Genomic DNA, 24,091 nt, shown 5'->3' with positions numbered 1-24,091 from the left:
TGGTTCTCACGCTCTGCCTTCTGGGTGCCACTCCACCCCTCGGTCATAGAAGTGCCTCCCTTCTTCAGCACCCAAGAGTGACGGGTGTCCCTCCCGTGACCCCTCCTATCAGCATCAGCTACCACAACTCGGCTACAGGACATACAGTCTGTGTGCCCCAAGGTTGCCTCCTCTTTCTCAGTTCTGGATCTTTCAAATCGTGCTCTCCCTCTGTGCTCTGCCCTCCTCAACCTATGAAAGAGAAGAAGAGAAAACATAAAGACCAGGACAAGGCCCCCTCCTACAATGTCTCCTGTAGGTGTCATCTCCCCCGCTCACAACCTGAGTCTGACATCTAATTTATGTGACGTGACTGGCTCCAGCCCATTCAACTCCCATTTCGATACCCGCTCAGTGAGGAACTGTAACGAATACTACCTTCACCTCCCAGAGTTGCAATCCCGTATTGCCTTTCACTCATCAGCTTGTGTTGTTCTTGAGGAATCTCATTTTAATAATGCTCACTCACTGTCCCTTACTGAGTTCTGTGCTTTCTGTCAGAACCAGGTTGGCCCATTGAGGGCTTCTGAGGGTGTCTGCATGTTGGTCTGTATGGATATTGTTAGTACATGGGTCTCATTCATACCACATTGGAAGCGGTTGCCGTTTGGGTCCACTTGGACTCTGCCATCACAGTTTGCAATCTCTATCTCGCTCCCTGCCAGGCCACCTATATCTGCTGCCCTAAATGCTCTCTGGCAACTCACCCCTCCCTTCCTCCTCCTTGGGATTTTAGTGCCTATCACCCTTTGTGGGGCAGTGCTTCTTCATCTAGTCAGGGGTTCCTCCTCAACCAGTTTCTTGCAGACCATGACCTGTGTCATCTTCATTATGGTTCCCCTACTCTTTTAGTGCTGCATGTGGCACCTCTGCCACTGATTTCCTCTCTTCCCCTCTCCTCCTTCGTTCCTGGCCGCCACATGATGACCTCTGTGTAGTGACAATTTCCCGTTGGTTCTCTCATTCCCTCCCCACCTCCTGATGACCAGGTTTCCTTGCTGAGATTTCTGTCATTGTCCTCTGTATACCTCCCGTGTCATGTTTCCACTTTCTTTGTCAGGTTGTCGTCCGTGATGTGTCAGATGAGAAAGTCTGTGCTGCGGGCATTGCTGTTCCCACTTGATGGGCACCAGTCACCATTGGCCAGTTCCATGGCAGAGCATGGCTATTGCCACCACTGTTTGCAATTGTTGTAGCACCTTGCAACATCTGAAGCGGCGCCTGTCCTCCGTATTACCTTTGCGCCAAAGCCCGTTACTTACACAACCTGAGCAAACGGGTGTTTTGGGAATGCTCTCTGTACCCTCTGTGTTCTTCTGGCTCTTCATCGTGGGTGTGGGCTACACACCGCACCCTTCAAGGTTATCAGTGGCAGCCTTCCATTCCGTCCTTGCCCTTAAAGTTGGCCTTTCTACAGATCCATCATATTTAGCTCTGAGGCATTTTCTCCTCTCAGTGGAGAGACTATTGAGGTTTCTGTCCTTAAGCGTAGCAAGGATATATCATCCCTTGATACTTACCGGCCCAGCAGTCTGACCAGTGTCCCCTGCAAGTTACTAGAATGGATGGTGGCTCCTCAGCTCAATTGGGTCCTTGAATCTTGGAACATTTTATCTCCCACCAGTGCTAGTTTTGGGAGAGATGGTCTCATCTGCTTCGATTGGAAGCCACAGTTTTGGAGGCCTTTTCTGAGTGCCTTCATCTTGTTGCAGTTTTCTATAATCTTCATAAGGCCTCTGACACAGGTTGGTGCCATCACATCATCCTTACTCTCCATGAGTGGGACCTTTGGGCCTCCCTTCTGATTTTTATTCGTTAGTTCCTGTCCCACTGGTCATTCAGAGTCCGTGTTGACACTGTTCTCAGCTCTCTGCGGACTCAGGAGAATGGCGTTCCACTGGTCTTAATATAAGGTGTCTTTCTTGTAATTGCTATTAATGGACTTGTGGCTTCTGCCAGACCATTGCTCACCCCTGCCCTTCATGTGGACGTTTTCTGTATTTGGGCTAACTCCCACTCAGTGGCCTTTGCAGAATGGCAGTTGCTGGGGGCCATCCAGCGTGCTTTCATATGGACACACCTACATTGTTTTCAATTATCTCTCCTTAAGTCAAGGGTGGTGCATTCCTGTCATCCTACTATGGTCCGTCGTGATCCAGAACTCTACATCAATGTACAACACCTGACCATGATCCCCCAGTTCCATTTCTTGAGTCTTCTTTTCGATAACGAGCTTACTTGGTTGCCCCATAGTCATCATCTGAAGGTTGGCTCTTTTCGTAAACTCAATGTTCTTCGCTTACTTGCCCATGCCTTTTGTGGCATTGATTGTTTTATCCTTCTCCGCCTTTACTAGGCATTAGTTCTGTCTTGTCAGGACTATGGTTGTCAAGCTTACGGATCAACTGCCCCTTCCATGGTGCTCCACTTGGACACGGTTCACTGCCGTGGTATCCATTTAGCCACTGGTGTCTTTCGCATTAGCTCTGTCGATAGTTTTCTGGTTGATGCTGGGATCCCTCCCCTTTCGATTTGGCAGTCCCAGCCCCTGGTTTCCTATGCCGTCACTATCTGCTCTTACCCTGCTCATCCTTCTTATTCTGTTCGTTTCACTGAATCAGGCAGTCGCCCGCCCTCGGGTGGGTTTACAGGTTGGACTCCATCTCGCTTCGCTCCACTGTAACTTCCATCTCCCTTCCTTGTTTTCTTCCCCATGTTTCCTTGTGACCACACCCCCTTGGTTAGTTCCTCTGTCATGGATTCAGATGAATCTCTTCCAGGGACTGAAAGCCTCCATCATTCCAGTGGTGTCTGACTGTTTGTTCTGAAGGCTCTTGTGGGTGTTTCAGGATGCCATGGTTTTTTACACAGATGGCTCTAAATCCACTGATCATATTGGATATGCCTTCAAATCTTTTTTGACGCTGAATACCATCTCTTGACTGCCAAGTATGGGATGTTTACTGCGGAATTGATGGCCACCTATTAGGTCTTCTGCTTTATTAAATGGTCCTCCCTCAGCCGAGTTTTGTTATGTAAGGACTGAAAGAGTGGCCTTCAGGCTATTGGTCGGTGTTTTTCCTGCCACCTCTTGGTCTCTGCCATCCCCAATCTTCTCGTGATCATGGTGATGCTGCTAATTTGGTTGATTTTCGTTGGGTTCCTGGCAACATAGTTATTCCGAGTAATAAGCTTGCTTATCATTTGGCTGGGTGGCCGAGGGGGGGGGGGGGGGGAGACTACGTACACACATACACACACATAACAGTATCGAAATTGAAGGAAAATTGCAATATATTTAAAAAAATTACACTTTATAAAATATGGAGCAACTTGTACAGTACATGACATATGAACACTTTCTTACCTCTGTCACAACCAAATTAACTCAATGTAGAAATACATAGCATTTTGTTTATAATATTTAAACATTTTGTCAAAAACCAATATTGTCAATACTGCACAAAATGCTGGTGCTGCAATCTGCATTCAAGTTGATTCAGAACTACACGTGATGAGACCTTTCAATGCTTAGATAATATTTTTTTGTATTAGAACCCCTTTTCTTCCACCAACTTTGAGGACTCTTTGCTCGGAGAATAAGTACGGCATGTTGCTGTGGGGATATCAACTTCACACAGAATATGAGAGAAAGAAACATCACAAATATCATTATCAGGCCAATAGGACGACGGTGATGCATGAACCTTACTGTAACATATCCTTCACAAATAACCTTCTCAACAATTCCCAAATACCAAGAAGAGTCTCATGCACATGCAGTATAGCAGTTGGGCTGAACAGTGCATTCTGGCCTTAGTGGCAGAAGTGCATCTGAGAAATCATCCACAATACTAAAATCTGTATCACAGCTCAGCCTTTTTGCTCCAATCTCGGTTGGTGATATTGGTACAATGTGGTGCATAGATCGTGTTCCAGCAATTGTTTTTGCACTTGGGAAGTGCTGAGAAAGATAATGTCTTGCTTGTACCATTTCATTTTTTGAAACAAAGAGAATTGAAATGCCTTGCAGGTTCTCGTGACAGAATTCAAATACCTGTGAAGCTGTAAGTATTTGATCTTTATAAACTCTTTGCAAACTTGTTTTTGTGACAAGTCTTTCAACACTGCCACCAGTACAATCACGGGGAGATTTGCCATGGTGGGTAGCAAAAAATGACCCACTGCACTTTACGTTGAAGTTGTGTTCGTGGTAGCAGATATTTCTGAAATCCTTACCATTTTTGTATTGTGTAGTACAACCATCAGTGAAATATTCAACATACACAAGATGAATTTCAGGGAATTCACTCTTAAAAAAATTCAATACAGTTTCTGAGGCTGGTAAACCAAGGCAACATCATGTTCTAGGTCATCAGAAACAATACAAATACTTTTTGCATGCAACTGTTTGTCCTTTTTGTAATATACGTGGACAGTGTGAAGAGTGCAGCTGCCATTGATCCAATGGTACCCCTGTACTTCATCTTTAACAACAAAATTGAGAGTTTCACTGAAATCCATTAAAGTTAACACTGATCCTTCTTCATTTTCATATAATCAGACTGTGATTGAGAAATAAGAGTGTGGAGTAATTTCTCAATTTTCTTAGTTTGTCGCAGGATTCTGATAGAGAAGTGATGTGAACAGTTAGTCATTCTATGAGTTGATACCCATTGACTGTATTGAACCATCTCATCAGGAGCATAGTCTTCTATTTCATTTTCTAGGTGAGTTTGAAGCAATGAACTGGTGGGGCATTTTTCACACAGATGAAGCATAAAGACTGTTATTTATATCACATGTTATTATTTTAATTAGATCTTGGTATGTTTCCTAATAGAAATGGAATTTAGAAGCAATTTAACATTTTGGTGGTAAATGTACAAACATACGGTATGTGTTTCTGATGATCCTGCAAGCATACATTGTTTTGGTCGAAGAGAAGCAAATTTTGAGAATCATACTTTGCTTTCAGGATAGTTTTTTTTTTTAAATAGAGAGAATACAGCAAATTTTCTTATGTAGAGAGAATCTGTGCAGGTACTTGTCTTTGTGTTTAACACACGCGCGCGCGCGCGCCCACACACACACACACACACACACACACACACACACACACACACACAAACACAAACACACACACACACACACACACACACACACACTCGCGCGCGCGCGCGTAACACTTAAATCACAGTACGAATGACCATTGCTTCGCCATAATAGAAGCTCTTATTCTTCACTAGTCAGTTCATTCACACAAGTTAGGGCATTATCACATATATCTTGCAGATACTGTCCAAGAAAAGACTGCCTACTTGTACTTTCCATAATGCTTCAGTCATAATACCAATATTTGTCATAAATAATTCAAAAGATGATTGGTGTAACCTAAAAAGTAATTAATTAATGAAAAATCATTCTATCCCATTGTTTCATTACAAAAGTATTTCACATTATTATTGTAACATTAGGGGACTTACTTTTGTTTTGGAATGAATAGTTAAAAACTGCAACAATCGAATTTTTAACCAATAATTGTCTGTGTGTACAGCTCGGTACAAGAGCTCAGAACTGCATGCTCAGTGGACACGTGACCCAAAATCAAAGGAACTGGATGATGCAATACATATAGTGGCAGCAAAACGGTGTTCTCAGATATGATTTGTTCCCAGGGAAATCCAGCGTAGCCAACTCCAGCAATTTAGTGGTGACATGGTAGTCATCAATTAGCAACTTAAGTGTTTCTTTTACAGTAATGTTGTTTTTTACACTTCGCATTATTTCTACAAACTGATTCGTTTTGCATGACATAATGGAATATGTAGTGTGTTCATGGTGTTTGTAAATTTTTCAAAAGTATCTGTGAGGAGGCAATACCTTAAAAAAAAGCTATAATGTCCATGCATGGATTTTGTTTAAAAGAAATTATTTACAATTTTTTCTGAGATGTAGATGATGGATATGTACTACAGGAAACATGACTATAAAACTATAAACATTCCTCCTTAACCCTTTAACTGCTCTGGACATGTTAATGCGTGTGCCTTTGTACCTGTCGCTGTGTGCTCTGAATGTGTTTACACGCGCCACCAGTCCTTCTATCTGGTACTGTGAACGTGTCTACGCGTAGACATGTTCAGAGTACCAGGTAGGAGGACTGGTGGCGCACATAAACGCGTCCAGAGCAGTTAAAGGCTTAACTAAAAAAAAATATCAAGTTTCCACTGCAAAAACTGTACAAACTATTGCATTTTTAAATTATAAAGGAGCTCGTTTATGAAAGCCTGAATTCCTGAATCTATACAACTTCTTTTTGTGATAAGTGAAAAAGTAATTTACCTACAACATTTACATTTTGAAAATGTGAATATATCTAGGTAAACTTCTGCTACCCAAAATTTCAAGGATTTGCTTGTCAATGGGTGTCATTTCCTAAAATTTCTGGATGATTTGATGGGGAATGACCCCTATGCAATATTGGGACATGCGTTACCATGAAGTAACAGCACCCTTTGTCACACACCATTAGACAACAGTGGTTTTTGACGGACATGCTGCTTCATAAATATTCTTCATTCTCCGATGTGATGTCTACCGGTATGTGTTTACTGGTATGTTTTTCCGTTGCTAAGAAAAGAACACCACCACGTTGATCCTGTTTGGACACATTGGGTAATAATGTCGCCATTGTTTACCTTTCTGCATTTACTGCACGAATGTCAGAAAGACACGAATGCCACACTAATACCTTGCCAACAAATTGGTACTTATATGTCCGCATCAGACTCACCACACACAATTCAACAAAAACTGACATTTTGATTACACAGAATGGGCATATGATTAGTGAGTCTGGACAATTTAAATCTGTAGGTATTCAGATAGATGGTAAGTTGTCATGGAATGCCCGTGGGTAGGATTTTGTTCAAAAATTGAATGCTACTACTGATTAAGTTCAACCATTAAAGATGTTTTAGAACCTGTGACTGTTTGTTCAATGTAAACACACAGAACTGGAACCAATCACTGTTTTGCAATAGTTATTTATTCATTCCATGCACCAGTTTTCAAGCCTTTTCAGGCTCATCTTCAGATGGTTTTCAGAAGTTGCATAGCTATTTCAAGCATAATGCTGGATGCTGGTTTGCAACAGTATGGGCCGCTTTTGTTGTTAGTATCCATCTGTTTGCTTCCATTGTGATGACCAGTTGGTACCACAACACTCACTTTCCCACAATATGTATGCACATGCTAGATGCTGGCAAGGTTTCATTATCACAGTGTATATGTGCAATATTGTGTAAAACTGAGTGATGTGGGATGAACTGGTCATCACAATGGAAGCAGTCAAATAGATACTAACAACAAAAGCTGCCCATACTGTTGCAAACTAGCGCCCAGCATTATGCTTGAAATAGTTATGTGACTTCTGGAAAACCATCTGAAGATGAGCCTCAAAAGTTTTGGAAACCAGTTCATGGAATGAATAAATAAATATTTCAAAAAAGTGACTGGTTGCAGTTTTATGTATTTACTTTCAATGCTGCTATATTCTCCATTAGAACAGTATCTGAAGTAAGTGATAGCCCAACATGAAAATTAGTCTACGTTGCTTATTTCCATTCACTTGTGACCTATGACATTGTATTGTAGAGTATTTTTGGCTTAGAAAAGAGAGTTCAATCAATATGTTGTGTAAGTTTGAGAATCTCTTGTCGACCCTGTTCAGGAGCCTTGAAACTTTGACATTGGCATCTCAATATATACACTCATCATAAAAAGTTAAGCATATTTGCAAATTACTTACCAATAATCACTATGAGCATTACTTTTGTGTTTATGTAGGAAGGTGGTTGTGTAAATGTTGTGAACTCATTTGTCGTTGCCACTTTCCCTCATGGGCGTTCCTTTTATGTGTATGTATGAACGTGGTTGTGTACATAATGTGAACTCATTTGTCGTTGCCACTTTGCCTCATCAGGGGCAGTGCAATCACGGCTTGTAAACAAATACAGTACACCAGAGCTATGAAAGCACAGTTGTCCGTGTACTACAGCAGCTCAGGACCGGTATGTAATGATATCTGCACAGAGACACCCTATAAGGAGAGTGACTACTCCGTGTCATGAGCTTCAAGAAGCCACGGGGGTTACCGCAAAGACCCAATCTGTGCACAACAGACTTTATGATAGGGGTTCGTACAGCTGAAGACCTCTCAAGACTCTAGCACTTCGTCCACATCACAGGGGTGCTTGCGTAAGAGGGGCTAGAGCACGTGAACCTTGGATACGACTCCAATGGACCAAACTGCTGTTAACAGGTGAATTGCAAATAGGCTTGCATCCTGACAACAACTCTATTTGCATATGGAGGCGAAAAGGGGAATATAGACATCTCTAAATGACTGTGGAATGTCACCAACAATCCGGTGGCTCAATTTTATTATGGCCAGGTATCGTGTAGGGCCACCGCACACCACTCATTCCAATTGAAGGCAACATGACTACTGCAGTGTATGAAAACAACATTCTACAACCCATAGTCAGTTGCTTTGCAGAGACTTCACAGTATGTGTTGGTATCTGACAGGATGTGAGATCTGAGGAATGGATTGGTTAGCATGCTCCCCTGATACAACTGCATAGAGCATACATGTAGCGTGCTCAAAAGAGCGATTTCTAGTCGTCAGTATCCTCCATTAATGACTGAAGCTCTCAGGAATGCTGCCATTGAGGAGTGGGACAAACGTCCCAAGAGGCCTGCAATGATTTGGTACTGAGCGCGCCCTGTCCCATTCAAGAGTGCCTGAGGGTTCGTTGAGGACCTACGCATTACTGAACAGTGTGCTATACAAACCATTTAATGTTTTTTGATGTTGGAGGTCATTGCAACTTTTTTTCTCAAATGTTCCTTTTTCATTTCATAATTGGTTCCAAGAGAATGTATAGCTTTCATTTGCATAATACTCCGTGACATCAAAAAATACAGTATAAGATATCTATCTTATTTTGAGATGCGAGAACCAATTATGTGCTTAACTTTTTTTAATGGGTGTATATTTTCTTTAGTGTCGTTTGTTGTTAACAATATGAGCGTATTCCGAGAATTAGCAACTAGTAGGCAGAAATCGAATCTGCATTTGTATTGCGCCTTGACTCTTGTACAGAAAGGCATGCAGTATTCTGCTGGATTCATTTTCAGTAAGCTGCCACAAGAATTAAAAAACCGTTGCAGTAATCTTTGCACTGTCAAGTCTAAACTGGAGACTTTCCTCATGGCTCCCTCTTTTCAATTTTTCAGGGAGTTCCTGGAAAACAATTAAGTTAATTCTGTATTATATTGTTGATTATGCTAGTATATACTCGCAGCTTGTCATCTGCATGGGATTTGTGTGTATTTTATTTTTTGTGTTATTACTTTTCTGAAGTCAATTTCATATACTGACTTCATTCCATGACCATGGAGATTTGCTACTTAATATGGTCCTATGTAGTACATGTAAAATACATTATAAATAAATAAATAAAACAAAGAAGATGAGCTCAATACCAGGGATGAATTTCAGGCTGAACTGAAAGAAACTTTTGGTGACAATCAACAGAATGTTACAACAACAGAAGAATTCATCAAGTGGTACAAGCACATCAAGGAAAAGCAATAGAAAGGAAGAGGGTTGATTCCTGAAAGTAGTCCCTGTGGAAGTTAAAGAAGACCACCATGATCTCACTACTCTCATATACCAGATTGTAAGAGAAGAGAGACAGCATTTTGTGGCAGCCAGAACTGTCAGACCAAGTACACTCAAGAATTGGTGACCAGTAATGTAGACCCCATACGTCAGGAGGTAATAGAAAATGTTGAAGGAGAAGTGTATTGTTCTTTGACACTAATCTCCACCACCTGTGGGATGTGCCATGAAAAATGGACTTGGACTTACGTTGCTGTTGTCAGATGATAACCCAGCATCCAACTAACACAGGTACAACCAACTAATCCACCATGTAAAATGCCCTGCAGAAGAACAGACATTTGAGGGTGGAGGACAACAAACAGTTTGTTTTCACTGTTGGTGGCGTGGATACTTTGTACGCTACTGCAGCGGAAGAAGACTATTAGATGACTATTATGCCACAAGACATCAGCAATCACAACAGTGCTATTCGTACCAGTCAACTGCAAACAATTACAGTCGATCTGTGGACCGAAGCTAATCACTGTATCCACAATGGGTCACTCCCCAACACGCCATAGGCATTTCCTGTCACTGTACGGAGGTACTGGCCACTCGGCTAACCACCGAAAGGCTGCCACAGATGAAAATCGTCTGCGGACAACAGTTATCGAGATGTCAGGAAAACTCACTGACATCATTCACGGCCGACTGCGTCAGGTGCTAGTGAACTCTGGGGCTTCTTTTTCTGTTATGTCAAATGCTTATTGCTAGCTAAAGAATACTGCATTCTGTGATATGAAAATAATTGTGTGGAAGTCACAAAAAGGAAATATGTGTAGCTGACAGGAACACGTATTGCAGGAATAACTATCGATAACAGAACACAGCCTTTAAAATTTGTCATTTAAACAGAACAAAGTCACGATATTATTTTCAGGGGAAACTTGCTGCAGGCATCACAGTGTGGAAGATCAGAGCTCCAGACTGATAAAGCTATTTCAACAACCACAGATAACAAAGATTGCTTCCGGGCATTTGTTCGCCACCGAAGTCGTCGTTACCCCTTCCTCGACGTCGAGACATCTCCGGAAAGAAATCTACAAACCGGTAGTGACAATAAGCATTCTAGATGGGCGAGGAGTGTCACGAGCAGCCACAACTCGTCCCTAAAGGTACATGATCAGAGATAGCCGAACCAGTCCAGGAGGGTCAGCTTAGTGACACCGGTGAAGAAACGTGCTCTACTACCACTACAGACGACACAGGGAAGGAAGCTAGTATCAAACTGCCGATAGGACCTGACGTCACCGAGGGACAGTGTCAGTTGTGGTCCTTCTGCATCAGTTTTCGGACGCTTTCAAATCCCGAGTGAAGAGCAGCCAGGGAAGCAGCCTATGGTAAAACACCGTATCGACACTAAGGATAATTCACCGATTGGCCAGCACTCGTATAAAGTTTCTCTGGTAGAATGACGGATGATCCTGGAGGAAGTGGAGATGATGCTGCGAGGTAACATCATTGAATGTTTAGTGTGTCCTCGGTCCTCTTCGATGGTCTTCTCTGACAGTCCTTGTGAAGAGCAAAGATGGCACATGGCATTTCTGTGTCAGATCTCGGGTACTGAACAATATCACAAAGGAAGATGTCTGTCCGTTGTTGTGTGTCGATGACACCCTGGACTTCTTCAACGGAGCAAAGTATTTCTCAGTTACGGACGTGCTGACAGAACATTAGAAAATCGAGGCTGACCGGGAAAATACTGCACGCCTTCCACACGCGAATGGCCTCGCAGTACACTTTAGTAACAGGCTGGCAGGTACGGTCTCGATGTACGTCAACACGGAACAGAGAGAGTGGGATCGGTAGTGCCTGTAGTGACATTCGCACACGACTGAGCGAAGCGAGAAACTGAAAGCTTCTCACTTTTCTTTCTGTTCTGTGGTTGGGAGGCCAAAATGACTGTGGATACTCTATTCCTGTTTCGGCTGGACGATACTCGGGATGACTAAATGAAACGCATTACAAAGACCGAAGGAGCAAAGCAGCTGGCTCGAATATGAACCCTGTATGCCCAGATTAAATACCGAATGCACTCTTAACGCCGAGCACCGACCGGTGAAGTACAGCCGAGGGGAGTCGGTACGGAGTTTTATACCTGTGCGGATAGTGAGACTATTGAAAATGTTACTGTCGTCCTAGTTTGGGTCTCGTCGTATCCTTAATTGTGTGTCGCATAATAACGTACGACATTGAGGACTGTAACCCTTTGTCACGAAGATGCAAGCACGAGTCCTCTGTGTGAAGCCCTGTTACAGTCCAGAGACTCACACTGACGGTGGGATGTTCGAGAAAACTGAAGACCGACTCGAGGATCCTGGAGCTTTGAAGGGAGGGGTTACTTTCAATGCTTGTACTAGTGAAGAGGATATAATGACGTGACCACAACGTGAGAATCCACCAGCACTGCCATACGGAGGACCGTTGACGAGATCTAGATCTAGGGTGCTGTAGTCTGCTCCAGCGAGAACTAATGATGAAGCGAGCTGTGGCACGTGAAGTGTAGTGGTGTAGTGTAGTGGTTAGCATCATCAGCGGGTGTGCTGTTGGTCACGAGTTCAGATCCGACCACCAGCAATTATTTGTTATTTAGTGTTTATCATTTCTGGGAGGTTCTAGAAATATCTTACGTTTGTAATGTTTGAATAATCTGGAGTATTAAATGTCTGTATAAATAGCTGTAGTCTCTATGCAGGAGGTCAGTTCTGGTCTGGGTACTTTGGTGTCGATAATAAACATGCTTTGAGTTCTAAGTGTCGTGTTTTTGTTTGATGTGACAATATTTCTCACAGACAGCAGCAGTGATCCACTACAATTCCAAACTAATGGTGATGGTATGCTTTCTTATATTTAATGAGGTAAGAGTCGCATTCTGTTATCACAGTACATTTACTTGCTTATGAGATGTACAGTTGGCACCATAGCATTGTTTAAAATGAAATGCACCATCCATGCAGACAGGGGAAAGTTGTGGATGTATTTTTTAATGTTCTATGACTGCGTGTCATTGACAGAAAAACTGGTTTTTCTGGAAACAGCTGCCGGTCATCTTGCAGGAAAATTGTTGGTTCCTGTTTTGAATGCTGACACTAATGACTGAGTTTGCATATTCTTCCAGTAGTTTCATTCAATGATGTTTTAGGCAGTAGGTGAAACAGTGAAGGGTTGGCATTGTGTGGTCACCTAGGGCTGATGTCTTATCAGGTTTTTTTTTTTTTCTGAGATAAAGAACAGTGTGCAGTAGTACAAACATCAGATATTAATCTATAAAATTTCTAAACTATGAGCAGTTATATAGGCTTATGACCAAGGAATAATGGATAAAAATGATAATGTCCTAATTTCTTCTCATGTATATGATGCCTTTTGTTAATACATTTGTGCTTAATAGATTTAGTGATAGTGGCTGTGTTGGAGAGACAGCATGATTGTAATCAAAACAAATGGAATAATTAGGTATAATGTGATAAGGATGCTGTGAGATCTTCTATTGGTTGTTGGAGTAACAGTTATGTGCCCTATTACAAGAACAGACAATTTTGCCAGAAAATGCTTCAAAAAGTAATAGAGAGAGAGAATCCTAATTAATAACTGATTTTTAAGTAGACCAAAATAATAATATTTAAATCAATTGAACAAAAAGTGTGAGAATACCTTGAATGCACCACATTTCCTGTATTGCTATTTTCAAGTTCAATTCATTGTGACGTAACCTTCATCCACTTTCATGTGAGATAACATAAAACTATATAAAACCAACAAGAAATCAAATTTTTTTAAACTTTTGTCATATTTTTCTGTCAGTTTTCTTCCTAACTTCTTTTGTGTGTTTCATTTTTATCTACTAATTCACTTTGCTGTGGTTCTTATTTCTTTACTGAAATAAATATTAAAAATGTTGAATACTTTAATATGTCATTTGGCAGTTTCATGTGGTCTGTGCATTTCAGGCAAACGATGATAAAGTGTTGGTTATACCAGCACAGACACCTGTTCCGGTCAAGGTCACAAAGAGTCTTCCATTGACACTCTCAGGAGAGAGTATAGTAGTTCAGGTTCTTGAAGCTGATGATGATGATGATGATGATGATGATGATGATGATACAGACAAAGAACAGGGAGCTGTAGTTTTGGGAAATGTAAGTAAAAGTTTGTACACATTCCGTCTAATAATTTTAGTAGATTTTTTTGTAAAAATTTAGCAGACAATTTAATTTTAATTTATAAAAGTGATAACTTGCATGAGAATATTCCTTAGTGCACCTATAGGCAGTGCCGAACCCCTCCCCTCCCCTCCCCTCCAGTCACACACACACACACACACACACACACACACACACACACACACACCCCAATCATAGTCGAAGTAATGAAAAAACCCTCTGTTTCAAAATATGAAACTGTGGGTACTAGCAGAGATCACCCATGAATTTCAACTACCTTAGTTCTATGAGGAGGACACTTGATTCCAAGATGATTGTGTCCCAATTCAAAGAGTGGCATTCTTAAAGAATGGTTTAATCAATATGTGAATAATTTGTTACTCTGCTAAGTTCAACAGGCACCATATTTCAACATTATTGAACACCTTTTGTGACGGGGCCCTCACACACTTAATATGTATGCGCAGTAGTATTGTGCCAATATATTGCAGGAAAGTGCAAGGCCAAGGACAGCACAATACAATTGCGCAATATTCATGCCTTTGTAGTGAACATGTTGGTGCGCAAAAATGTGGAACTCATATGTATTGTTGCTTGCCTTGCAAAACACAAGCAGAAATTATGCAGAATAGATGAAATTAGCCTGAAAATCTTCCAGTACATGTTTCAATGGGCCACTGGCTCATTCACTGTGTCGTAGCTTCATAAACAACAAAAACTAATTAAAAATTAAACAAGGAAATTGTAAATTATTGTGTACACATGCTGTGTTTTCTGTGTGTCCTCTACTGTAACAACTGTTGCAAAAAAAAAAAAAAAAAAAAAAATATAAATAAATAAATAAATAAATAAAAGAAAACAATTATTTACTGATTACTAATTGAAAGCTTATGTGATCTGATGTCTGTGGAGTGCAAGGAAGAAAAACATTTATGCTGACAGGACAGCTGCCCTGATCCTATTTGCCAATTCTGAAAACTACTATAAGTAAAATAAACTTTTCTGCTGACTATCATGACACATGGGCTTCAGTTCCCTCTGCCATTTTGGACAATGAGGTATATGGCATCTGAGAAATGAAGTTTGTGCCTGTTTACAAAGTACTGCATGATGCTTTAATATACATACTCCAGCACACGCCCTGATCTTTTGTCATCTAATTTTTTTCATTTCTCTGCAGAAATTCATTCAGTGTGAATTGAATTTCTCTTGATCTCAGTAGGAACTGCTGTTCATTGCACATCACTGCCCTTACATGGTACAATATACATTGCCATATAGTGAATGTGTGTCAGAATTGTTTAAAGCTCTCTAGTCTCCTTCAATATATTGTACAGACTGTCAATACTGCTCATAGAGGGTCAGTATTATTGCAAAATAAATATTGAGCATGGGAGGGCTTCTCAAGTTTTTGAGCAGATAATTCAGTACGTGCTTCCTCCTCAGTTAAAGGTTGTGAAATCCCTCTGTGGGTCCGGGGTTTAGAATAGGCCCGAAGTACTCCTGCCTGTCGTACGAAGTGACTGAAAGGAGTTTCACACGTTTCGGCCTTTATGTGATGGTCCTCTGTAGGGTTTGATCTCCATTCTTCGGATTTTCCCGAAGAGCGAGCCAACTGGGGAAGGGTGCCTTATAAGGTGGATCGTGTCCATCGTGCATTGAGATCTTTAGCCTACTTTCTTGTTGCTGCATTGCAGTCCTGCCCATTCTCCATCTCTTGGGCGAGCACACCTTCCTGGGTTCATTTTCGACCATGCACTACGCAGTGTCAATTTCTACGTCGACGATGACCATGGACTTCTTTGCACCTGATATCCAGCTCCGTAGCCAGTCCGTTGTGGTGGGGCTGCCACATACCCTGTTGGTTGTAGCCCCCCGACCACACAGGGATCGCTCTGCTGATGCCTGCACCATTATCTCCCTATGTATGCCAAGGGGTAGATGCCCATCCTCTGGGGTATCGGGACTCCCGGCAATGGCCATCCTGCCAGGTGGCCTTTGCTACGGCTGGGTTGCGCCTGTGGGAAGCGCCCCTGGTCAGAGTGGGTGGCATCAGGGCGGATGGCACATGATGAAGCGTAGTCCATCATCTCTTACTGGTGGTGAAACACCAGCAGTCTCTAAGCGATCATGAGCTCAATTCAACGCACAGAAGTATGACCCCAAATTATTCCCCTCCCTGGCCACACCATGGGAAGAACGTCATGCTAAGGATGGCAGCGGATCTTATTCGCGCCAGTACCTTAGATGTTCGAGAGCTGATGGGGAATCTTTCATGACAATGAAGCCTCAGTTTTTTGTTGAGCATTTAGAGGACAAGTTTGGGAAGGTGGAGGGCTTGTCCAAAATGAGATCTGGGTCAGTCTTGATCAAAACAGCATCTTCTGCCCAGTCACGGGAGTTACTTGCTTGTGACAAGCTGGGGGATATTTCTGTAACCATCACTTACATGGTCCAGGGTATCATATTTCACAGAGACCTTCTTTTGCAGTCCGATGATGAGCTGCGCACCAATTTAGAGCGGTGAGGTGTAAATTTCGTGTGGCGTGTCGACTGGAGTCCGAAGGATAATCAGGTTGCCACCGGTGCCTTCATCTTGGCCTTTGAGGGTGATACATTGCCCGAGAAGGTCAACGTGATGGTCTACCGGTGTGATGTAAAGCCCTATATCCCTCCCCTGTGCTGGAAGTTCGGCCATATGTTTTCCCGCTGTACTTCTAGCGTCACATGCCGAGATTGCGGACGCCCATCACTTCCCAATACTCCATGTGCCCTGCCTCCCATCTGTGTCAGCTGTGGAGAGCACCATTCGCTTTGCTCGCCTGACTGCAGGATTCTCCAGAACGAAAGGAAAATCGTGGAGTACAAGACGCTAGACAGACTGACCTACACTGAAGCTAAGAGAAAATTTGAATGCCTGCATCCTGTGTGTATGACATAGTCTTAAGCCGCTGCTACAGCAGTTCTGGCACCGTCAGCTCAGTGGTGAAGGCTGGAATTTGCATGCCAATACCACAATTGGACATTCACTGAGTGACGATAAATGGCCTTTCCAGATTAATTGGTCAGGTGACCGTTGGTGTGTATGGCATGAAACATCTGAAAGCAAGGGGTATCAGGCTGGAGGTGGGAATGGGGGTGTGGGACATTCCAGCAGAAATGCGATCTATTGGCTGGAGCCCGCTGACATCACGGTGAGGCAGCACAGCATAGCATAGCACAGCAGTTTGATAATTCAGTAGATGTACTGCACCACACTTGCTTTGGGGTGTTATTCATTCATTTTACTTTCAATTTGGTTCAATACATAGTTGAACAAATTAAATAAAGTGGCATGACAGATGTATTACACATTAGGAAATGATAATTAAGATGAAACGTAACTCACTTGTTTGGTGTAGAAACAGATGGTAGTGTAGACTGTTCCACATTTCTGTTGCTGTTTATCAGATGAAGGTGAAATCCATAGCAGCTTCCTCCTTGTGCATATCTCTTTATAGTTTCCAATTTTGCTTATTGATTCAGAGACCTAATCCTTAAATGAATGTTCTTGTTCCTACATAAAGAGCAATAACTGTGTGGAAACTGTTTCAAAATAGAGCACAGAGACTTTACAACCTTTTTTTTTTTTTTTTTTTTTTGCGCACTCCGTTTCCATTAAAATCAACAAATTCTCCTTCAAACTGCAACATGTTGTTTTTCCGTGCTCGTATTGGAGAGTAATGATAATCGTGAGATGTAATTGATATCCAGTCTGCAATCGACTCTTCTAATTCACTTTTTGCTACTGGAATACCTAACAATTTATCATTGTTTTGGTACTTAAATGCAGTATAACTTGCAATGTATTTCACTGCATCTGGAAGAACATCCAGAATTGCTGCACAACCACCTCATCCATACAAATTATAAAAGTGGGTGTGCGTATATATGTATGCATGTATGGGGCATTCAGAAGCCAAGCTGACTGACTCCATCAAATGAAAATGTTCAGTACAAACAATTAGTTATTGAGTTATTTTAAAAAAAAGCTCTAAAATTTTTCAGCATATGTAGAATAAACTGATGTTAAGGTTATGTTTTCAGCACTTTATAAATATATAAAAAAATTCAATGGCTGTCTCTCCCATAAGAAAAACTGCTTTGTATGGAGTGAGTCACATTGCCGACTGAAAGGTGTTGACAAAATATTGTGTGGTTTGAATACAGGCAATTGTATGAAACAAAGAAACACAAGCAGGACCATTTTACATGAAAAAATCACAAGTATTAATGTAAGTAATTAAATAGTACTTAATGTACAAGTAGAAAATGCGGTCTCCCCCCCCCTCTCGCACACCATGGAGATCAGTCTTCATGTACTATAAAGAAGACCATGTGGAACATCAGCTAGACTTTCTAAAGGTCAGTTTCCATTTTTTGTGGGGATATTAATTTTTCCAAATGGCATTTCTGGTGAGAAAGTAGTTTTATATTGGATAGCAAATGGTTCAGCCTTCTCAGTATTGATCCATCTCATTGTCAGCTAGTTAATTGTTTCACCTTCAACATTTCTTTTCCTATGGGTGATACATTTTTCTAAGTTTGCTGTTGAATGGAAGTTTTCGTGGTTCATTTCTGTTAGGTAATCAGTGTTACTTTCCTTGCAGCTAAGAACATCATCATACTGATCTCTTAGACAAAAGATGTGATGACTAGTTTTTAGTCTCTTTTTAATAAAAGAAAAATCTGTATCATTTGGAAGGTAACTGTGTCCTGGCGGAAGGAACTTTTAAGACAATAGTTTGTGTTACCTCTCGTATTTTGCAGGTATTTTATAAGACGGAGAAAAACATTTGTGTTGCAGTTTTGATTGCTGCATGAGCGAGAGTATGTGAAAATATGTTTGCCATTACTGCCATGGAGAGTCAGGTGTTCTATTAGACAAGAGCTTATTTCTTGCAAACCTCTCGAACCACCAGTTTGGGACCATACATACATACATGTAATCTATTTTGTAATTAAACATGAACACCAAAATCATGGACATAAGAGATATGTACGACATTTAGTTTGGGAGGTATGAGGTCATAAACAGTGAATGCGTGAAAAACTACTGCATCAAGCATGATGGTTAAATTTATTACTTCTTTGCTGCTAACTCAATTTGCAACACATTTCGGAAACAGTAATCGCATGTGCCACTGAATGTACCTAAAAGACTGTATCATTACATGACATACAGTACAGGAGATGTGACATTACAAACACAGAGATGCTTGAGAAACGGCCACACCATGTATGATTTTTTAATTTATTACTTCATTACTACTAACTCTATTCACAACACATTTTGCAGACTGTATCACAAATGCCACTTTATGTACCTGCAAAATTATATCATTATACAGCGTGTAGTTCAGGAGATACGATATAAACATTAAGATGCCTGAAAATGAAACTGCAGGTTGAAATTCGCTAGACATATAGTCGAAATATATGTACAAATATGCATGAAATATGTTAAATATGTGTGAAATAAATTTGACATGTAGATATACGAGCAAAGCCGTCTGTAAACAACTCATCGTAAACCCCTGGAAAAATTTCTGATTTGGTACACACACTGGTTACAATTTGGAAAGAAATACTGATGGGGTAAGAACTGCCAGTCTCTTGTTTGGATGACTGTGATAATGTGGGGAGAGAAAGGAGGAGGAGGGCAGATACTGAGGGGGGGGAGGAGGAGAGAGGCACAGATAGGAGGAGACGGACAGAGCTAGGGGACAGAAAGGGGAGAGGAGGAGATTGACACAGAAAGGAAATGGCAGGAGATGAACATAGAGGGGTGGGGGGGGAGGAGACTCATAGATAGAGGGGGAGGAGGAAATGGACAGAGAAAGGAAAAAGGATGAGATGAGATGAACAGAGAGAGGTGGAGGAGGAGAGGGAATGAGCAGATGGATGGAGGAGGAAGCAGCATATTGACAGGGAGGTGGGGGGGGGGGGGGGGAGAGGAGGAGGATGATATGGACAGAAAGAGGAATGGGAGGAGGTGGTTAGACAGAGACAGGGGGAAGGAGGTGGACTAATAGAAGATTGGAATAAATACGTACCATGGCAATTCCAAATACTCAGCTAGCATGTTAATAAATTTTCTTAGACATTCACAGCTTCTGGGATTTCTCGCATTGGTGATCCCTCGACAACATTTATACAGAGTTAATTTGTAATAAAACTTAGGGATACAGAATCTGAGTCGACATTACACTGAAAAAGACTCTGCATTTAATTCTTCAGTAATTGGTGTGTTTCCAGAGAAGGAAGTATCACTTGCATTACCTGGAAATTTAAGGAGACACACCTCATTTCTCTCTTCAAATACAAAATATTTCTAATCCTCATACCCTAGGAGAAAATTTTTCCAAGCGATCTTCATTTAGTCTGGAAGTTAATATGTAGCTGACTTTCATACTTTTTAGACTTTCAAAAAGTCCAAAGAGAGATCTTGTTGACGTAATGAAACCTTTTTCGAAAGGCAACAAACTGTCTCTATCACCACCTTGCACTCGGGAACAAATGTCTAGGAGTCTCTTTAGAGTATTCTCCTCAATTGTGACATTCATTCCACATCCCCGTTGCAGAGGTGAGCATTCATCTTTTGGAACTCTTAGAGCTCGAGAAATCAAAGACACCAATAACGAATTCATTCTGCTTTGCACGTCGTCTTAGATTTAAGTGTGCTTCAGTAATGTGGTGTGTTGTCATCAGGTCACTTTTTTATGTTTAAAAATTTATTTTAAGATAATTTTTTAGCTATAATTAATTGGAGTGTTATTTATGCTCTTGCTTCTTACCTCTTTGCTTACATCCTGGCTTTGTGTAGTTTATTCTCCATGTCAGTTTGTGCTGGGGATTGCTTTGGGTAGTAGCTTCCTTCTGGAAAGTAACCCTAGAAGTTTGTTTCTTGAATCTCATTCATAATCTTCAGGCCAAAATTGAATTGAACGTGCATGTACAGTTACCACATTCACTTTGGCTGCATGTTTGTGTCGAACTGTTGCTCATCTTTGGGAAATGCGTGATAAATAATGTTTGTTATCTTTTGAGCAATATTAATGCATTGTGCCACAGCCCAATTTCAGTGACCCTTGCTCACGATTGACACAAAACAAGTTATTTTCTTTACACGCACAGCCACAACAGTTCTCAAAGCGACATCAAGGCGTACAGAGGCGTCGAAGAACTTCTTGCTCACCAGGAGCCAGAATGGTTTACCTCCTTATTCTGTTGTCCGTAGGAGGAGGGAACATTATGGTCTGGGGAATGTTTTCATGGCATTCCCTTGATGATCTTATCATTGTGGAAGAGAGAGTGCAGCAATGAAAGTATGCATCTATTCTTGGGGACCATGTTCGCCCTTACTTGCAATTTGTTTTTCCTAGGCACGTTCACATGTACCAGCAGGACAAGGAGCATGTCGCACAGCTCACTTTACACATGTGTAGTTCGAAGAGGGCCAGGATGAGTTGACTGTGCTCTCCTGGCCACCAAACTCCCCAGATTTAAACCCGATCAAGAATCTCTGGGACAACCTCGATCAGGCTGTTTGTGCCATGGTCCTCGACCATGAAACCTAGCCTAGCTGGCCACAGCACTGGAGCTGGCATGGCTCCACATCCCTGTTGGCACCTTCCAGAACCTTATTGACACTTTTCCTGCATGTCCTGCAGTGGTCCGACACTGTGTGTGTGTGTGTGTGTGTGTGTGTGTGTGTGTGTGTGTGTGTGTGTGTGTGTGTGTGTGTTCTTGCAATAATTATATCAGTTATCAGCATCACTCAGTTCAGTTTGTGTATATATTGTTATTTTTGCAATTTGTTTAAACATTATGTTGAAGTCGAAGAATGTTTTTAATAAAGCAAGCAGTAGCTTTAAATGTCCTATACAGTAAATGCAATAAATTGTTTCAGCTGACGCTTGATGATGTGTCGGCTTCCAGCAGTTTAACTGCTGAAATAAATGTAAACAGGTATGTAAATTTCATATTTTTGATTGTGAAGAGGGAGGTGGTTGTTGTTATTTTAATGTATGAATAGTCAGCAAATAAATGTATGCCTACCACATATTTGACCAGTTGACTGACCCGCATTTTTTTCTTTTTTATTTATTTTTTTAAATTTTTATTATTTGCTGATGTTCAAAGTTTAAAAATTTAATTTTATGGTATGTGTTGCAAATTTGCTTTGCTACTCTGTTGCCTTTGATATTCATTCACTTTTCTCCCTTTTAGTATTGGAAGTTTGCATGCAAGCATAACTGATACTGTAACACAGAAGAAATCTTCCTTTCGACGAGGTCCTCCGGCATCAGATGGACAATAATTCATTTGAAAAATTGTATGTTGATATTGCCTGTGATATTAAAATAAAATGTTTTCATATACTTATTGAGCATTCAGCCATCCTCTCCCCTTTCTCTCCTTACTGTTAACAGTAGTAATTAGAGACTGGTTTATATGCATTTGGATGTTGCTTATGCATTGGCATATTTGGCTCCTTCTCACTGGTTACTGCATATTTTGACTAAAAACTAGTGACGATGCATATTTGCACCTATGTTTACAATATTTTAAAAATTTAGATGGGCAGTCTCTAGCTCGATCTAGTTTTGATGTCTTACAGATTGACCGCAACCTAGAACTGCATGCAATCACTAACCGAGAGGCCACTGCATAGTGAAATCATTACAGAAGAGGAACAGAAACAGGCAGACAGTCAATGCTCCTGCACTGGCTAATCCAGGTTAATCCCCTCCACTGTCATACCGTACGCGTCGGTAACAGTTGAATTAAACTAATCAAGCTTTCAGTCGCATGTCCGTGGTTTCAGTTTAGCTTTCCATTTACACACAGTTGAATGTGTTCACAACATGTTGTGTGCCATGTTGCCTGAAAAAAGAAACGTCATTTCGTGGATAGCTGACCATCCTGAAACATTTACATATGACGAAATTGCTTTATATTGTCAAGTTTGTGAGAGAAACGTTCCGTGCAAAAAAAAAAAAAAAAAAAAAAAAAAGTTTCAAATAGACCAGCATGTCAAGACAAGTCGTCGTATCACAGGAATGCAGAAGAAAGGACCAGCAAGTTGCAGTACCAGGGATTTGTCCAAAGGAAAACAAAAAGTTGGTTGAACATGGATGTGTGTGTGAAGCATTCACTGCAAGCAACATTCCTCTTCACAAACATACAAACCCTATCCTCAAAGGCTTCCTGCACAAATAATGCTTAAATCATAATATATACCAGATGAATCAACACTGCATAAAAATTACATACTGACAATTTACGTAAATGTTCTGGAAGAAATACACTATGAACTCGAGGACAGCATTATCTGGATTTCAGTTGATGAAACTACAGACACTTGTGGCCTTTACAATGCAAACTTAATTGTTGGTGCTTTAAAAGAAGAGCCTTCTTCTACCTATTTAGCAGCCTGCAAAGAACTTGAAAAAGTAGATCATCCTATGATTGCCAGATTTGTGAATGAGGGTATTAGAAAAATATTTCCAGAATCTTTTGCAGATGAAAGGGTGTTTGTGTTTATTTCAGATGCTGCTCCCTATATGATCAAAACAGGAAAAGCCCTCAGAGTGTTTTATCCCAATTTGATTAATGGGACGTGCTTTGCTCATTGAGTACATCACCTTGCTGAAGAAGTACGTTCCACATTTGTGAATGTCAATAAACTGATTTCATCCTCAAAGACAGTGTTTCTAAAGGCTCCTGCTTGCATCAAGACGTACAAAGAAAAAAACACCAAACGTGCCTTGACCTCCCAAACCAGTGGCAACTTGTTGGGGTATGTGGGTTGAAGCTGTGTTTTTTTTAAATGAACATTTTGAGGCCATTAGAGGGATAGTAAACAATTTCGATAGTGCAGAGACGTTGGCAGTTTGCCAGTGCAAGGAAGCTTTTAATGATTCCTATATTAAAAAAGACATTGCTGTGATTAGTACTCATTTTTCCCATATACCTGCAAGTATTAAAAAGCTTGAAACTCAAGGTTTGGCATTGAATGAATCTATTCAGTTAATGAATAAAATTATTCTAGTGAACTCCTCAGTACCGGAGGTATTCCCAAGAAAAGTTCGAAAACATTTTAAACAATA

The 24,091-nt window shown here is 41.1% G+C and overlaps 1 protein-coding gene across 1 annotated transcript in view; it reads left to right on the top strand.

Annotated features, from left to right (window-relative positions):
- LOC124556700 (heat shock 70 kDa protein 14-like) overlaps nucleotides 1-22,364 on the top strand; it is a 151,140-nt gene extending 128,776 nt beyond the window's left edge. The window contains exons 8-10 of the mRNA XM_047130673.1: nucleotides 13,725-13,913; nucleotides 21,889-21,947; nucleotides 22,209-22,364. Of these exons, the coding sequence (XP_046986629.1) occupies nucleotides 13,725-13,913; nucleotides 21,889-21,947; nucleotides 22,209-22,299 (339 nt within the window). The 3' untranslated portion in view covers nucleotides 22,300-22,364. The remainder of the gene's footprint in view (nucleotides 1-13,724; nucleotides 13,914-21,888; nucleotides 21,948-22,208) is intronic.
- The last annotated feature ends 1,727 nt before the right edge of the window (nucleotides 22,365-24,091 follow it).

The sequence above is a fragment of the Schistocerca americana genome, chromosome X (genome assembly GCF_021461395.2).
Source record: "Schistocerca americana isolate TAMUIC-IGC-003095 chromosome X, iqSchAmer2.1, whole genome shotgun sequence".
Classification (NCBI taxonomy): Eukaryota; Metazoa; Arthropoda; class Insecta; order Orthoptera; family Acrididae; genus Schistocerca; species Schistocerca americana.
This window is presented reverse-complemented; position numbering and strand designations above follow the sequence as displayed.